At 44.1% G+C, this 18536-nt stretch overlaps 1 protein-coding gene across 2 annotated transcripts in view; it reads right to left on the bottom strand.

The window, feature by feature from the left end:
- The window catches only part of SLITRK3 (SLIT and NTRK like family member 3), a 41246-nt gene that overhangs the window by 1401 nt on the left and 21309 nt on the right, over positions 1-18536 (bottom strand). For both annotated transcript variants that reach the window (XM_083442003.1, XM_083442004.1), the window contains exon 3: positions 781-894. In XM_083442003.1, the coding sequence (XP_083298129.1) occupies positions 781-894 (114 nt within the window). The remainder of the gene's footprint in view (positions 1-780; positions 895-18536) is intronic.

The raw sequence follows: 18536 nt of genomic DNA, 5'->3' as shown, positions 1-18536 counted from the left end.
GGAGCTCACCCCATCACGGGGATTCGAACCGCCGACCTTCTGATCAGCAAGTCCTAGGCTCTGTGGTTTAACCCACAGCCCCACCTGCGTCCTGAGACCTTGAATACGTCCACTAAATTTAGAAAATAACCTTGAATCAAGCTATCTTCAGTTCTCAAGGAATCTGTCTTCCCTAGTGCCTCTCCACACTTTGGCTTAATATGGATGGTGAATCCTTGTGCCTTTTTGTCCGCATGGGTTTCTCCAACTACTGCTGTCCCACACTTTCTGCTTCTAAATTAAGAGATTCCCTGTGCTATTGATACAGCTCTCCAATTTGTATTTTCAAAGCATGCAAACCTCTGGATTTAGGGAGGAGAAATTGTGGAACAGCGATATCTGGAAGAGAAGAATACATGAATGAGGGGAATTTAAGGAGACAGAAGGGATTCACAACCCATATTAAGCTGAGGTATGGATAGGCCCTTAATCTCCACATAAGGTCACTTAGGATGCTGTTTCCTTTCACCATCTGAGTACCATCCTTCAGACTTTTCCCACTTCTGACTCTGTTCTGAGTTGTTTTGATTCATGGCAATGAAATGAAGCATTAATTCTGTGGTCTGCAAGATTCATTTTGGTGCCCTTTCTTAAACAACTGATGCCATTGCTGGGATGTTGGTGTATGCAAATTTAACAACGTCATCATTTTTAACTGAAAGTTGCTTTGATTACATTTTGTAGAAAAGCCACACACAAAATATTACATGTGAATGAGTACATATTGATTCTTGAACTGACAGGCAGTCTGGTCCAGTGCATAGAAAGCTTGCGTCAGATTCAAATCCGTCTTCAGCCAAAAGGCCATGGGGTATCCTTGGACAAGTTGCTGTCTCTCAACCTCAGGTGCGTTATCTGTAAAAACAGGAATTATTATTGCTTTACAGCAGTGATAGGCAACGTTTTCCCTGTGGGTGCATCCCGCTCCCAAAGTTCATTGCCAACTATGCATAGATGTAATGCAACTGCTGGGGTTGGAATCAGGAATTCATGGCTATGTCTCAGGTGCTGAGCCAAGAAGGCAAAATGTTGGAGCAGATCCCTAGACCAGGGATCACTGGCACGGGACCTACCTGCCAGTGACTCCTAATGTGTTTGCAAAAGGTCTCAGGAAATATTCCCTCAAAATTATACAATAGATGAGGAACTGCTTACTCTTCTAATTTGCACCAGCTCAGCATCTCTTACACTGAATGCATATCACAGGAGCATGCCGATCAATAATCACATAGTCCAAAATTGGAGTTAGTTGACTCCACAGTCATACCTCGGGTTGAATGTGCTTCAGGTTGAGTGCTTTTGGGTTGTGCTTCGTGGCAACCCGGAAGTAATGGAGCGCGTTACTTCTGAGTTTTGCTGCTCGCGCATGCACAGACGCTCAAAATGACGTCATGCGCACGTGCGGAAGTGGCAAAACACGTCTTACGTTCTATTCAGGATGCGAACGGGGCTCCGGAACGGATCCCGTTCACATCCCAATGTACTCCTGTATTAGCAAAAACACAATCTGCACAGACTTGGTTGAGTGCCAGGCCTAATGAGCTCACTCCTGGTGGTCTTACTCTATGAAAATCAGTTTCTGAGACTGAAAGCCTCCACGTCCTCACAGCCATCTAAGTTCCCTCCTCTCCAGGGCTTTTTCCAAGCAGTCAGAGACTGTGCCTGGAGGGGAGCTTGTTGCAGCAGAAGAGGGAAACACCTGTGACTCTTCACCAGCCTGACTTATCTCTGCCTCTTGGGCTCCCTCATCCCAATCCTGCTTCAGCTTCTGCCTCTGATTCTAGACTTCTCTCTGCCACCAGCTTTCCCAGCTCACCCTGTTACTTCTTCAGCTTCTGACACCTCCTCTTCCTGGTCTCCTCTTCTCCCTCTGACCATTCATCATTGTCCCACCACCACTCCCCGGGCTCTGGGGTGGTTCTCCAGCTGGTTCCTCCACCGTTCTTCTGCATGCAGCCATTCCATGACAACATGGCACATATCACTGGATGCCAGGAATGGACACCCACCTTCCCATCTGTTCTGAACAGAAGAGAGATACCAAGAGGGTCTCTCTGTAAGTGAGTATAGGGATGGTTTATGTAGGTCTGTTTTTCCCATATTTATGAGATGGCTTATGGGGAGAGGGCATTCCCAAACCATTTTGTGCTATTATATCTATTTCTTCTCTTTTATTTGCATCAGCCATGATGCCACACACATTATGTCACAGTAGCTATTTTCTGACATGCCAACCCTCCTTGGTAACTATTTGATGTTGTGCCATGGCATTCTGAGAAAGTTCCACATGTGCCCACTGGCTCAAAAAAGCTTGGTGACCCCTGCCCTTGGCAGTAAAAGATCTTTAGATACAGTGGTGAATTGTCTCTCCCAGGCTGGCCATTGACTCCACAAGAAGACTATAAATCCCAGTGTTGTACCAACATCTGTCCTCCAGCTTTTTGGAAGTATTTGTCTCCTAGGAAAGAAGTTTCCATTTTTCTGCCTCTTTCTCAGGGTTCTTTAGAATTTCTTTAGAATTCTGGAGGGTGGAGACAGGGAAGAAATTGGTTCGCTTGGCATTGGAATGTGATCTTCCCCGATTTGCAATTCCTGAACCAATAAGCCAACCAAAACACAGCTCTCCTGAAAAATTCGCACTTCTCCAAATTTTGTGATGCAGTTCTCTAACCCACAAGTGTGCACCAAAATGCATATATGAGTGAAAATAGCATATAAAACATTATATCAGAGAAAATTGCTTGCAAAAAAGGTGTATAGTAGGCCATGTTGCAAACAAAATTGCATATGTTAGGAAGAATGTGTGCAACATTTCATGCTGTTTTAAAGAAAAAAATGCAATGTGAAAATGCGACAAAGCAAACTTAAGATTGAGAAACTGATAGAACTTAAAACTGTCAATCCTATGCTTACTTAACTTGCTTCTGAGTAGACTGTAGTGTGGGATTTTAGTGTAAAGTTATTTCCATACAACAGAAACCAAAATTGCACAGCATGCAACAAACACACACGGCATTTTGCTTCTTGTCCTTTTGATGGCCGTAATACAGGTGTGCAGAAATGGCCTCTCAAAATTCTCCCCCCTGTTTGTGGGCAAAGAAATTGGAAATAGCTTTTCCACTGAGTTTCTCCAGTGTAGAGGACAGGAGAGAAATTCTCCAGCAGTTTCTCAGGGGTGGATCTCATCATTAGCAGAGGTATGCCTGGCCTGATCACTAACTTCTTTCCTTCTTTCTTTGATACCCCAGGCCATGCCCAAGACCTACACCAATTCTCAGCCATTTTATGAATGGGGGGCAAGTAGCAGTGTCAGCCCCCACAAACAATGATGGAGAATATTCAGTGAATATTCAATGCCTCAAGGACTGCCTTACCCTACATGAACCAACCTGGGTCCTTCTCCATGTGTCTCCTCAGGGGGTGGGTGGAGGGGGGCGGCAGCATACCTGGCCCTATCACTATTTGTTTTTAGGCAACAATCAAAATCATTTTTCTTCAGCAGGCCTTTGGACCTTAATTTTCTTGTTATCTTTTAGTGGGGTGGGATTTTAGTGGGCTGTGGACCAGTGGTGGAGCTTCATGCTCAGGCACCGGGGGGCGGAGAGCAGGTGGGGACCTGTCCTGGGGGCATGATATGCTGCCCGCAGGGGCATGGTGTGAGGCCTGGGGGCGGGCACACCGCCTGCAGGAGCGTGGCGCCCAGCGTGGGCGGGGAGGCAGCCACAATGGCATCCCACTGGGATCACACTGCTGGGGGCGGTGTGCTCCTCTCGCACTCCTCTTCCTCCGCCAGTGCTGTGGACCTGTCTTTTATCCATATTTTCAGTGAGTGGTTTCAGATGTTATTAACTCTTGTTTTTACACTTGCTTTTAATATTTGGTTTTGTAAGTGTGGGGAGACAAGAAAGAGCTTTTAAAGAAATGTCTTCAGAAAGTTACCGTATTTTTCGCTCTATAAGACGCACCAGACCACAAGACGCATCTAGTTTTTGGAGGAGGAAAACAAGAAAAAAAATATTCTGAATCTCAGAAGCCAGAACAGCAAGAGGGATCGCTACGCAGTGACAGCAGCAATCCCTCTTGCTGTTCTGGCTTCTGGGATAGTTGCGCAGCCTGCATTTGCTCCATAAGACGCACACACATTTCCCCTTACTTTTTAGGAGGGAAAAAGTGAGTCTTATAGAGCAAAAAATACGGTATCTTCTGAGAAATTGCAGCCCACAGCACAGAAAAGTGTTGATAATGTGATTGATGGCAGTGCTTCCAAACAACCAGCAGTTTTACACTGTGGAGGTGGTTTCCACATTACATCTATCTATGTATCTATTGGATTCATACCGGTTGTCCTTCAGTCTGCTCATCCCCCATGATTCACTTTTCAAAATGCAGGTCAGCCAGCTCAGAGTTAGTGCTGTGACATCATAAAATAGAGACCTGTGCATCAACATGCAGTTATGGTGTCCTCGTTTCATAGGATAACATAGGCCATGTCGATATGGATTGTTCCTGGCTGTGTGACAGCGCCCTTAAAAAACCGCTTTTCTTCCTTCCTTTCTTCTTTGGCAAGATTCCCCACCCAAAAGTGAGGAAGGTGAAGAATACGATTTGCTCCCTTGTTGCCAACAGGTTTAAGAATAATCAGCAGATGGTTTCTGAGTGAATAATCCAACTGGAATAATGTCAACACCACTATTGAATTTGCTCCTCTATTGGATTATTCTCAAGATAAACTACAACTTGAGCTCATTAGGTACATGAATTTCAATCCCCCTCCAAGTCGAGTGATGCATCGAGGAGAGAACAAATTAAAAGAAATGTGGCCAGCAGTGGAAAAGGATTTGTAGAAATGGCTTCTAAGAAGCTCTTAAATATTAAATGTTATGTTTAAATGTTACCAGCATGCATATAAAGCAATAGGTCTGTTGGCACTGGGAATGTTTGTGGAGTGGTCTTAATAATTTAAGCAAAAGATGTGCTCCTTTTTTCTTAGACCGGGTGCAGGCAATCCGTCCCCTCCCCCTGTTAAGGCCTTCATTCCCTTGGAAGTAATCTGTTAGGGGCCACATGCTAGTAATAGGTGGGGCCAGATACAAAAGTGGGTGGGGCTACCACATTTAACTCCTTCTTTCTGAGACCTCTCTTTCTGCTCTTTCTCCTCTCCCACTGGGCTGCTAGGCGAGGAACAAATCACTTTCGCCAGAGCTCAGAACTGGCTTTTCAAATTGGGCCAAGGGCCATGTGACATTAGCCCAGCAAATTGCCCATTTCTATCTACTACAAACATCCATTCTTTTTTCATAAATGTTCTGCTATGCATTTTGTGTAGGCAGACAGTCCTACATGCAAAACAAGGGAAGTGTCTATTTTGTAACGCTATAGTTTTGCAAAGGCATGCAACATTTTTGTAGGGTTTTGTTTTGTTTTTCTTTTTTTAATGGTTTAATGAGACAGTGTGGCTGGAGGGTTATTGATCTGCACACAGGAGTAAATTCTCCAAAGGGAGAGATGGGGCAATTGTTCATCTGGTCACAGGGACCCAGTGAGGTAGAGGTAATTTATCTGCAACACAATGGAAACATAATGGAAGCTGGCATGATAGATCATGTGGTTGTGCTGGATGTGGACATCCAAAACTTTTGCAACATATTGTTTGATCCTGTTCAAGACATTGCCCAGCTGTGGATGGACAAATTTATTGTTTACACAATGGCTACAATTTCCCTTTTCCAATGGGCATGCAAGTAAATCAAGCCATTCAGTTGTGTGTACTCAGTTCTCAAGCCCTCTTTAGCAGTTGGTTTCTTAATAGCTGAGAAGGTAGCAGGTCCCAATACCTCCTAATGGATAGATTCAAGATTAACAGTCATTCCTATGGACATCCTCTCAGAAGTAAGTCCTATTGAATTCAATGGGACATCATAACTTTAAATCACCCCCAAAGAATTGTGGGAACTGCAGTTTACCTCCTTCATAGCTACAGCACCCTTAAGAAACTCCATTTCCCAGGAGCCTGAGTGTGTGTGTGTGTGTGTGCATGCGTGTGTGCATGCTTTAAATGTGATTTAAAGGCATGGTTTGTATTTAGCCTTATTCCCAGGTATGCATACATAGAATTGCAGCCTAAAAAGACGTCCACAAAAGCATTGCATTTCAAAATCGTAAGTTCCATTCAATTTTAAATTTATTATCTATAAAAATTGGGCATAGAAATGTGTTCACACGCAGTATGAAAAACAGAGTTGGTTGGGTGAATAACCTGCTAGAATCTGGCCTCTAATTGTAACGGTTGTCAAGCTGGCAGTTAATTTCTTTCCTTTTCTGACAATATAAAATCCTTCTTTTCACAAGGGAATATTAATGCTCAGAATTCTCTAGTGATGGCCATTAGCCTAAATGGCTTCTTTAAAAAGGAATGGACAAATTAATTGCAGACAGGTCTATTTCTGGCCACGATAAATGAACTGAGCACCCATAGTTCTGAGGCAGTATATTTTTGAATAGCATATTCTGGAGAAAACAAAACTGGATGACAGTTAGCTTCATAACCTCTTCCCCACCCCACCACCTTTTGGGGAAGGCCTATGGCTCAGTAGCTATGTACCCAAGAGATCCCAGGTTCAGTCCATGGTATCTCCAGGGTGAGGGGGAGGCCCTTCTCTGAAATTCCAGAAAGGCACTGTTATTGAATGTAGGCAGGGTACAAGACTACAGTTCCCATCACCACTGATAATTGACTATGCTAGCTAGGGCTGGTGGAGGTTGGAGGCCTGAAATATCCACCTCTGGTATTGACAATATTCAGCTAGAGGGACCAATGGTTTTACTCTGTAAAAAGCAGCTTCATGTGTTCCTAGTGGAACATGGATTCAGTCTGAAGAGGTAAGTGTAGGCTTTGCTTTAACTCAGTGGCATAGAGTGGGTTGCCAGTGCCCAGGGCAACGTAAGTGTTGCACCTATCAAGGCACGTGTTGCGCACCCTAACCAGCACCTCCATGTGGCGTTGCTGCTGCTGCCAGATGGAGCTGCAGAGCACCGGCAGGAGATATATGTGTGCCTCCTCAGGTTAGGGTGCCACTACCGCCACTGCCGTGAATCTCGCCATCTGCCCATCTCCCCTGCCATCAAGGGATGCTGTGCTGCTGAGAGATACAGGAGCCCATCCTCTCTCTGCTCCTGTTTGGCATGTTGCTCAGGTGCGGGATGGAGAGCACCCCTGGTTGGGGTGGCAGCTGCAGAGTTGTGCCCCTCAAAAATTTTGTGCTCAGGGAGATCGCCCTGGAAGGTACACCTCTGCTTTAACCTATTTTAAAAAGGAAGTTATGGTGGCATTTTAATTCGGCTGTTTTCATTTTCATTTCATTTTTTAAATAAAAAACACACACGCTGAAAATGTTTTCCGTCCCTCACTGAGCTTTATCTACTCACCTTACATAATCATGATGCATCTGATAATAAAATACCTTAATAATGTACTGAAAATATGAGATACTAGATAAATACAACATTTCCCAGATTAATTGTGTTTGTGAGCATGTGTGCATGTGTGGGCGTGTTATAAAAAATAAACCCAAAACTCAGTGAAAGGTTTGCTTGCCACTGTGTATGCTATCTGCTTTCAGCATATTCTCCACATAAGAAGTCTGACATTTATAGGAAAATGGCCTATATTTTTCTTGAAAATACCACATGTGCTAAATATCACATTTAAGCACAAAGCAAAAGGCAGCTGTTTGCGAACAGAGAAATCGGAAGAGACCTTAGGTGCTTCTGTTAACACCGAAGTCTTTTTTGCTCATTCAACCCTCAACCCCTTTCACAGTTTGATACTTGCTTTACACTTGCCATTTATAATTTACAAGAAGAGAAGGGGAGGGGGGATTCAGTTTATCTAAGTGAATCCGAAGCTTAAGATACTGCCCCGAGAAAATGTCACAGAATGGGATTTATTGCTCGTCTCTTGTTCAACAAATCATAGAATCACGGAAATGTAAAGTTGGAAGGGGACCCAGGGGTCATCTAGTCCAACCCCCTGCAATGCAGGAATCTCAACTAAAGCATCCATGGCAGATGACCATCCAATGGGCTCTGTTTCAACTCTGGGCATCTCCAGGTAAGGCTGGGAATGTTCCCGGTTTGAAATCTTGGAAAGTCACTGCTAGTCAGTGTAGATAAGACTGAGCTAGCTGGATCAATTCAGGATAAGGTAGCTTCATATATCTCCCTGAAAGGTCATTTTTGGATGCTGCAAAAAAGACCCATGCAAAGAGTACATTTGGTTAAAAATGGAAATGGACCACTGTAGCTCATGTAAAACTGAGGATGCTGGTCTGTATCAAGACAGCTCAAGAGAATCTATGCTGATCAACTCCAGGCAGCATAGCCAATTGTCAAGGATGATGGGAGTTGTAGTCCAAAACAGTACCCAGTTTGGGAAGGCTGATATGAGTGCTCTGGCAATAGGGGGAAATTTTTTTAAAGGAATTTTGAAGAAAGACATTTGCAGCTTCAGCTAGGAAGCTGGAGAGCTAAATCCCATGAATGAATAGTTTGGAGAAGCCTGACAATGCTTCATTTGATCTCTTAACTGTGACCATTTTTAGCTAGGATAGATTAGAAGGAACCAGTGTGCCTCTAAGGCAGAGTCAGTTTTAGGGCGGTTTTAGTGCAGCTGCACTGGGTGCCATTCTGCAGGGGGCACCAAAGCAATGCTGTAGAATGTGTGGTTGGGCATCAAATTTTAGCATCACACAGGGCGCCACTGAAATTTAGGAGCCCAATGTCTGCCACTGTCATAGGAGCCATGTTGGAGCCTAGGAGAAGGATGGAGACCATCATAAGGGCCACTGGTACACAAGAGGAGGTTTGTAGTCTGAGTCCTCAGCAGAACCTGAAGAGTTTGGATTTGATATCCTGCTTTATCATTACCCTAAGGAGTCTCAAAGTGGCTAACAATCTCTTTTCCCTTCCTCCCCCACAACAAGCACTCTGTGAGGTGAGTGAGGCTGAGAAACTTCAGAGAAGTGTGACTAGCCCAAGGTCACCCAGCAGCTGCATGTGGAGGAGTGGGGATGTGAACCCAGTTCATCAGATTACGAGTCCACTGCTCCTAAACACTACACCTTCAGTTGCAGAACTCTCCTGTCTTTCCCCACTCAGGATATTTGATTTAAGAATTATATGCTGCTGCTTCAGCTAGGGATATGGGAGGATTTATTTATTTATTTTGTCCACTTTTCACAGAAGACCAAGCTGATCCAACCCTCCTGAACTTGCTTGCAGGTCAGAACACAGCTCCCAGTTGGACTGAGCACTTCTGAAGATTTTTAAATGCTGTTTTTGGTACATGCAAAATACTTGTTTGATGTAAGAGATGCATTCAAAATGCATGTTTTATGGATGTAATATGGATGAAAAACGTCGGAAAGTGCCTATTTTTTATAAAGAAGAGCATGCAAAATGCATATGGTTTAAAGGCAGATTTCCCATCTGTTCTTTGGAAAAAAAAATCCATCCAAAATGAGATGGAGCAGACTTATGACTGAAACAGAAAAGGGCTTTGTCCACCTTTTTTCAGCATGCATCTTTCTGTACAGTATTGGCTTGAAAATAAAAACACAACACACTCCAAAGCAGCATGAAATAATGCACTAAACATTAAAATGCTGGGAGAATTAAAAAAAAAGGCCTGTTTGCAGAAAGATATTGAAGTAGGCATAGACAAGTCTCTCTAGGGAGAGCATTCTGTAGGCAGAGTGTCAAAACTGAGAAGACCTTTTCTGCTGTCTCCACCTTCTTCACTACATCTGCTGAGGGCACCCAAAGGAAGATCTGGGATAGGGATGGAGCCCACATTCTGGAGCGAATGTGCTTGTTCTGCAGCACCTGAAATAATGTGTGCTGCCCGAGATCTACCTTCTTGGTGGATTCTTCTCTGAGATGGTCCAAAGGGCTGCATGGGAACTTACACTTTTAAAACAATATTTCACTACTTAGGGGAGCTCTGAAATGGGACTGAGAATGTCCTCGTGAGGAAGGATACATGATGAGGTATCATCTTTCACAAGAATTTTGAATGGGGGCAAAGATGGTAGCAATGTTAGAACAAATTTCAAAAGCAGTCCACATGCAGGATAGTGCAGTAAGCCAATCTGGAGCTCGCCAGGGGACGGATAAAGATGGTCAGGATATTTCTGATTATATGAATGAGTGATGGTCCCTATGTACAGCTGGTAACATTTTTCTGGAAGCTACCCAGGGTGGCTGGGACAACCCAGTCAAGATGGGTGGCATATAAATAATAAAATTACTCTTCTTCTTCTTCTTCTTGAGGGAAGGGTGAAAAAAGCTGGTCAGGGTGGGCTCCCCAAAAAGGGATGGCCCAGTACATTTTGCTGCCTTGGGTGAAGGGCAAGAGATCGACTTGCCCATTCCATGTACACAAGCCAAACGTGTCACTCCAACTTCATAGTTTGTGATGGAACAGCATCCTTGGCTATACTTAAGGGCAGCAGGCTAGCTTAGAGGAAGCAGGGCACAGAGAGCTCTGCCCACTATTTGCAACTCAGCATCTGATGCCTTGAGGTGGCTGCCTCACTCTACCAAATTGCCCCTGTCCTAACCACAGCAATAGATGGCAGGCTCCCATCTATTAAAAAGTCTGTTAAAAAGAGTGAGTGCTGTGTGTAGAATCATAGAGCTTTGGTGTGGATGTGCTTTCTTATCCCGATGCAGCAGAATCTGATGTGTAGACCTAATTAACTGGAGCTGATGGACCAAGATGCTTGAACCAAGTCAACATTTGTTACCTGTATGAGCCATGCAGGTCCTGTACATGCTTGAAGGCCCCAGGGATGTAGAGATGGGAATGGTTTAGAGTGGCCATGAGTCCTACTTTAGGAAAGACAGCCCTCTATTTGAAGGCTAAGGGGTGTCTCGTCCAAAATAAAACCATGAGAAAGATGATATATCTCACAAAATGAAGCAGGATCTGTGAAGTTGCCCATCAGCAATTTGCACCTGGACAGCAGACTGAGCAGGTAAACAGAATGAGCTAGTAACTCTATTTCCCACTATGGTGATATGTATTACAGTTATATTTAAATCATGGCCAGCTTTGTACCCAGCATTGCTCAGAAACTCCAAGAAACAAAAAATAAAACACCACACCAGTGCAGTTTTGAGATACTAGTGGTTGAAAGCCTCACAGTTTTGAAAGGTTCTTGATTCAAAATGGCATCCATTAGTATCCAAACATACTCCTTGGTCTCAGGAGCCATCAAGGAAAATGTGGTGACAATATCTTAAGAGATTTAGAAATGCATAGTGATCAAGCAACTTTCCAAAATATATAAGATATCCAATATTAGTCCTAATCAGAACAGACCCAATGAAGTGATGTGATTAACTTAGGCCCATCAATTCAATGGGTCTACTCTGAGTAGGACTTAGTTTGATACAACCACCAGTAGTGAGCAGTTTTGTAAACCGCTTTGAGAGTGCCTTTTTAAACAATCAAGTGGTATGTACATTTTTTGAAATAAATGTAGTCACTATTTTAAATTTGTGCATCTATATAGAAATGTCAATTTTATGCAAACAATGCCCCTTTTCCTCCTGGTGCTGTATTACTTCTTTTTCAGGGGGTGGGGAGTTCAACTGCCAATTGATCGAATGGTCCAAATCCCGGAAAGAAGTGCCATGTCCTTAAACTCTTAATACAAATGATATTTCGGCAAACGCAATGCAAAAACGAAGGGCTCAGTCTCGTTAGGCTCAGAAATAAATTGTGATGTGCTTCTTCTTATAAGGCAAGGTAGCAGTGCAAAATCAAGAAAGAAAGTGATGGTTTAATAACCTTTTATTTTTAATCCTGTGTAAATATTTCTCATCTCACTGATTCATTCCAATTGATTATTTGTTTTTCATCTGGAAGCCTGAAAAAGTTTGGGGGAGAATATAATCCTCTTCTCCCTCTGTGATTTCCCTCCCTGTCTCTCCTTAATAACATTAGAGTTTGCAAATGATGATAGATTGGCTCCAGCATGACAGTTTCATGATGCTCTGGCAACCATGAAATGAAGGCCTGCTTTACTTTATTTTTTAAAGAATCGTGGAAGAGCTTATTTTGTCCTGGTGGCACCTGCCTAGAGAAAACGTTTTCATGCTACAGCATGTGGTCAGATTATGACACTGATTCTCAGTTCAGGGAGAGACGAGCTTAGGTACCTGAGCCACATTGCAATGACCTACTTTTAATCTGACACAAAGCATGTGGAAATTTAGCGAGCAGGAATAATTTCAAGTATGCAGCTTAGGGAGCCGCTTACAGAAGATACAAGTCTGCAGCCGTTTCCTTTGAACCGTTGCTTATTCTAAAATCCCCGTTCCTTCCTCTGAGCTGTCCCATAGGGCTCATTGGATCCATAGTATTTTGTGGGGTTTTTTTTAAAAAAAAAATATACCAGTGACATAAAAAAGGTAAAGGTACCCCTGCCCGTACGGGCCAGTCTTGACAGACTCTAGGGTTGCGCGCCCATCTCACTCAAGAGGCCGGGGGCCAGCGCTGTCCAGAGACACTTCCAGGTCACGTGGCCAGCGTGACATTGCTGCTCTGGCGAGCCAGAGCTGCACACGGAAACGCCATTTACCTTCCCGCTAGTAAGCGGTCCCTATTTATCTACTTGCACCCGGGAGTGCTTTCGAACTGCTAGGTTGGCAGGCGCTGGGACCGAACAATGGGAGCGCACCCCGCCGCGGGGATTCGAACCGCCGACCTTTTGATCAGCAAGCCCTAGGCACTGAGGCTTTTACCCACAGCACCACCCGCGTCCCATACCAGTGACATACCTTTGCTTTAAACACCTTCAATGCTTTCTTTTCAGTCATTCCAGGGGTGGCTGAATTGTGACCCTCCAGACCAGAGCCAATTTTATGCCTGCCAGATGTTTTTGGACCACAACTCCTGACATCATGGAGTTGTAGTACAGCAACAAAGGGAGGGCACCATGTTGGCTAGCTCTATCCCAGATGTTGTTGGACTACAACTTCTATCAGCCCTGACCATTACCCATCAGATATGATGGATGTTGTAGTCCAAAAACATCTGGAGAGGCACAGCTGCCCCAGATTCATTGCATGATTAAGATATGACAGTGTTTAGGAGCTGTTTCACCACAACCCATACGTAGTAGGCATTTACGTTCAACTATTGCCTGCCATTTAAGTCAAAAGCAAAATACCCATCTAAATTTCTCACTGGAATTTCTACATTACCTGGTCATGGATTAGAAGAAGCTGCCTTAAAGGCATTGAAACTATTCGTCCATCTATCCCAGTATTATTTATTGTAGTCTCCTCCGACCTGGTGCCTACCAGGTGTTTGGAATCCAATGCCCATCAAACACAGCCAGCATGGACAATGGTAAAGGATGGTGGGAGTTACAGTCTAATAACTAATAAGGGTTGGAGATAGCTGCTCTACTCTGACTGGTTTTGGCCAAGAATCTTTTGCAGCCCAGTGTGATAATTCCAGAAATGCAACCTGGGACCATTTACCATCCAAGCTCCATCTGAACTAGACATTTGAAGTTGGATCATACCCCTCCACGGGGCCATGTATCTTTCTACGATGCAAGATGTAACGTCTCATCATTTCCACTCATCCTCTCTCCCTGGAGAAATGAAGTGAACCGGTCCCTCCAATTTCTCTGCCCGCAAACAGGGTGGAGAATTTTGAGAGGCTGTTTACGCACAGCTCTGGTGCGAGCAACATCCAGATTACATCAAGGCTCCCTGCATTTGACATTTGGAAAGCATTACAGAACGCTGGTTTTCTGACAAAATACCCTCCCCGCCTCTCTGTCCTGAACTAAGGTGAACTTGCCCTAGTTTTCGCTGGTTGCAAATAGAATTTGGGGGCTGGCCAGGATGTACGCATGTCCCTCAATACCTCCATCCTGATTGCTGTTAACACAAGTGTGGGGCAATGTAGCTTCCTGTGATTATGATTCCCCCCCCCCAACACACTTTTTTGCTGTTTGCTACAAATCATAAGAAGTCCTTAAATATGCTAGCATGCTTGCTATGTTGAATGAGGCAGGTCGGCTTAAATGAGAGCTGCTCCCTTACATAGGAATTAGAGATACTCTATTGGTAAAGTCATCAAAGTCCAGAATTGGAATCTGGCTATTGGAAATAGCCTGGAGAAGAGGAGGTTAAGGGGTGATATGATAGCCATGTTCAAATATATAAAAGGATGTCACATAGAGGAGGGAGAAAGGTTGTTTTCTGCTGCTCCAGAGAAGCGGACACGGAGCAATGGATCCAAACTACAAGAAAGAAGATTCCACCTAAACATTAGGAAGAACTTCCTGACAGTAAGAGCTGTTCGATAGTGGCATTTGCTGCCAAGGAGTGTGGTGGAGTCTCCTTCTTTGGAGGTCTTTAAGCAGAGGCTTGACAACCGTATGTCAGGAGTGCTCTGATGGTGTTTCCTGCTTGGCAGGGGGTTGGACTCGATGGCCCTTGTGGTCTCTTCCAACTCTATGATTCTATGATTCTATGAAATGTGGGCTTTCAAAATTGCAAACTACTTGCTCCACTTGGATCAGAATGTGAATGGGGAAAGAATTCTTGATCTACCAGCCTCTGTCTGTCCTCACTGACTTCTCCATTCCTTCCTGAGCACTAGGACTGAATCTGGAATTTTCCTCCAGAAAACGATTGAGCCACTCTGAGAACACTCCTGGAGGGCTTGCCTATGTCCAGTATGAGTTTGCAGTATACCATGTCATTGCACAGCTGTTAATTTTGGCTGGCAGTACTTCTCCAAGGTCTGAAGCCAGAGATGGGGAACCTCAGACCCTAATCATAATTGTGGCCCTCCAGACCTCTCTGTCTGGCCCTTAGGGCACGTCACCTCCCCATCACACACCCATCCTAAGGCCACACTCCTTTCTATCCTTGCTTTGCCTCATCCCTCCTCTTCTTCCTTGGCTGGAATGTGCCTTGAAGTATGATCATGCTTCCTGCTTGCCTGGAGTAGGGTGTGCAAGTGTGTGTAGAAACTAGCCTAAAGTGCAAAGGTAACATTTGCATTCATTGCCCTGCCCACTTTTGCCTATGACTAGGTTCACTTTTGCCTCTGGTTCTGTCCGCTACTGGTATATGGACCCTGGAAATCTGACCAGCAGGGAAGATGGCCCCCAGGATGAAAAAAATTCCCCACCTATGTCTTGAGCAGAGGTCCTTCCAGGCTGCTACCAGTGATCAGAATTGGAGGTGGTGAGGATGAAATATATGACTTGACCTACATAGGCATTTCTTTTTGATGAGAAGAATTGGTAAGCTATGGAGTTTTGCTATGCAATCCACTTCCAATCCATAGGCATGGAAATCAACACCAGCCAGTTATATTACTTGTGTTGTACCTTTATAAACATGACAAACTGAGCTAAGCGAAATGGATTCATGATTTCTGGTGAACATTTCAACTCTAGTTGACTTATTCATTTACACTGACCTTTGGTCCTCCAGGTGTTACTGAGAGATCCCCCTGATAATGCCTAACTGTTAGACTTGCTGCCTGGACCTGGTAGGAACTGGTGTCAAAAAACATCTGGAGGTCCACAGATAGCCATCCCTGATTTACATAGTGTCCTCATTAGCCCTCAGTGACATTATCACATATCCAAGACTTATTGGCTACATAGCATTGTGACATTATACTGTTTACTGCATGGTCAAAGAGAATTTAGATTACCAAACATTCAAAAAGGAGAGATATAGCAGTCATGGGAGACTTCAAGTACCCCAACATCTGTTGGAACTCAAACTCTGCCAAGAATATAAGGTCCAACCAATTCCTCACTTGCCTCACTGACAATTTCATTTCCCAGAAGGTGGAATAAGCAAAAATGGGATCATCTATCATGGCCCATGTCTTCAGCAACAGGAAGGAACTGATCAACAAAGTGGAAGTACTTGGAACCTAGTATCCTTTGTATTCTATAACCAAAACATGGATGACATTAACGTAAGTCAACATAAAAAGTCAATTCTGTTGAAGACGCTGTCATTGTTTATAAGATGTCTCTAGGTAAAGGGTAAAGGGACCCCTGACCATTAGGTCCAGTCGCAGACGACTCTGGGGTTGTGGCGCTCACCTCCCTTTATTGGCCGAGGGAGCCGACGTACAGCTTCCGGGTCATGTGGCCAGCATGACTAAGCCGCTTCTGGTGAACCAGAGCAGTGCACAGAAATGCCGGAGCGGTACCTATTTATCTACTTGCACTTTGACGTGCTTTTGAACTGCTAGGTTGGCAGGAACAAGGACCAAGCAACAGGAGCTCACCCCATTGCGGGGATTCGAACCGCCGACCTTCTGATTGGCAAGCCCTAGGCTCTGTGGTTTAACCCACAGTGCCATCCGTATCCCAAGATGTCTCCACTTTCAATCATATATGCTGTTATCTCTTGCTTAGCCCTCTTTATATCTGTGAGAGAGCTCATCCTCTCATGTTTCTCCCTCTCTGTGGTAGTTCCTCCTGGATCTGTTATTGGCCCTCTTCTCTGTATATACACTGTCTTTAAGTGACCTTATCATACACCATGGCTTCAGTACCACTTATACACAGATGACACACACCTCTTCCTCTCTACCCTTGAACTGTCTCCTTCCTCCAATACCAAGGAATGTAGTTCCCAAAGAACTGTCACCCTCCCTCCAAAGAACTATTTGCATTTTGGTCATCAGACTCGGTATGCTCAAGACTCTTCATCTTTCCTTATACACGTTCCTTGTCCATTTACACATTACGCTCAACAACTGTACAATCTGTGTGCCTAATAGCTAGCACACAGCAAGTATGGACTCCACCTATGTGTGTACACAACATTATGTATGTAATAGTTGAGCAAAACAAATCATGCAAGCACTTGTATGTGCATCAAGACAGCTTGCACCTGCGTTCAGCGTAACATGTGAACATGCCTAGTGTTACTTTCCAACCTGGGAAATGCTCTCCTACATATTTAGGCCCCATTTTGTTGTACAGCACCATGTACACTAATAGCACAATCATCATCATTGTCATCACATCCTAGAATCATAGGAACAATTCACAGAATTGCCATTTACCAAGTCAGACTATTGTTCCACCTAGTTTGATATTGTTTGCGCTGATGGGCAGTAGCTCTCCAGACTTTCAGACTTTTCACTAATAGTCTCCACAGCTACATAATCGTGTCCTCACTTCAAACTATAATGCTTATATACCCTTCCTTATCACAACAAGCCCTAAAAGCTCCTTATACACAAAGGATCTCATCCTGCATCCTGTTCTCACACTGCCAAATCAGATGCCTATAGGAAGGACAACATCACTCTTCTCACTTGCAATTCTCCGGAACTGGCATCAGCTCTACACCCCTTTATCAGATAGGAGATAAATGTATAACATCCACAACTAGGAGTAGATTATCAGAACACTGCAGCTACCTTTTAAGCACAAAACTTTGGAGGAATCCAAGAATTATGAAAATGAATGAACATTTGGTTGCTTTTTAACTGCCTTCTCCATCTTTGTACAGTCAGCGCACCAAAGGTTTTGGCCTTGAAACATTTGAGATTATTTAGGTCAAATTATGAACTGGGGGAGGGGAGGCAGTTTATTGATTTATCCAGTGTTTTTATCAGACCCTTCACTCAGTGATCTCAAGGTGACCTATATGGTTGGCCGTGTGCATTCTAAACTCAAAGCAACCCTGTGAGGTAGGTGAGGCTAAGAAATGAGATCTGGCTACAGTTTGCACAGCGAGACACATGGCAGGAGTAAATGTGGTCAAAAGTGGGCATGGCCATCCCACACCCTTGCACACATTCTCTCTCATGCATACACATGCACACGCACACAAGAGATATCCATGCAGATTAGCATGCTACCCATCAAATTATCTGATGACTGGGGAGGGGGCAATTTGCACCCAAGGCAAAGCTTTGTTTTTTCTTTGTTTATCATGTTTCCCCAGTATATTTTGCATAATGTTCACATCTTTTGCAAAGCAATTTCCCCTAATATAATGCATTTCTTTTTGTTATTTCCCCAGCATGTGCACAATATATGCACTTTTGTAAACATTAAGGGAAGCATGAGTTTTGAGGGATGCATATTGTATGGTAAAGTTTGCATTATGTAGGCTCACATGAAAAGGTGAACCAAATTTATTTCCACTATTCCTGCATCCATCCCCATCAGGGCACTGAGCTTGGTGGTGCTGTATCTACTTAATTCTGCCGTGGTTGCTGCTGCCCATGTGTGGGGATTGCTCTGGCAGACTTGGCTACAGGGCAAGAAGTTAGCCATCCCTGATCTAGGCAACACAGCACAATGACATGATCAGCCAAACTGAAAAGTGCTATTCTTCTAGAAAAAAAGAGGTGCCGGAACTGACCATGAACACCTCCCTTGTTCTCTTAGAATGGCAATGGCACCCACCTG

Source organism: Podarcis tiliguerta (assembly GCF_965153285.1).
Source record: "Podarcis tiliguerta genome assembly, chromosome: 5".
Lineage (NCBI taxonomy): Eukaryota > Metazoa > Chordata > Lepidosauria > Squamata > Lacertidae > Podarcis > Podarcis tiliguerta.
This window is presented reverse-complemented; position numbering and strand designations above follow the sequence as displayed.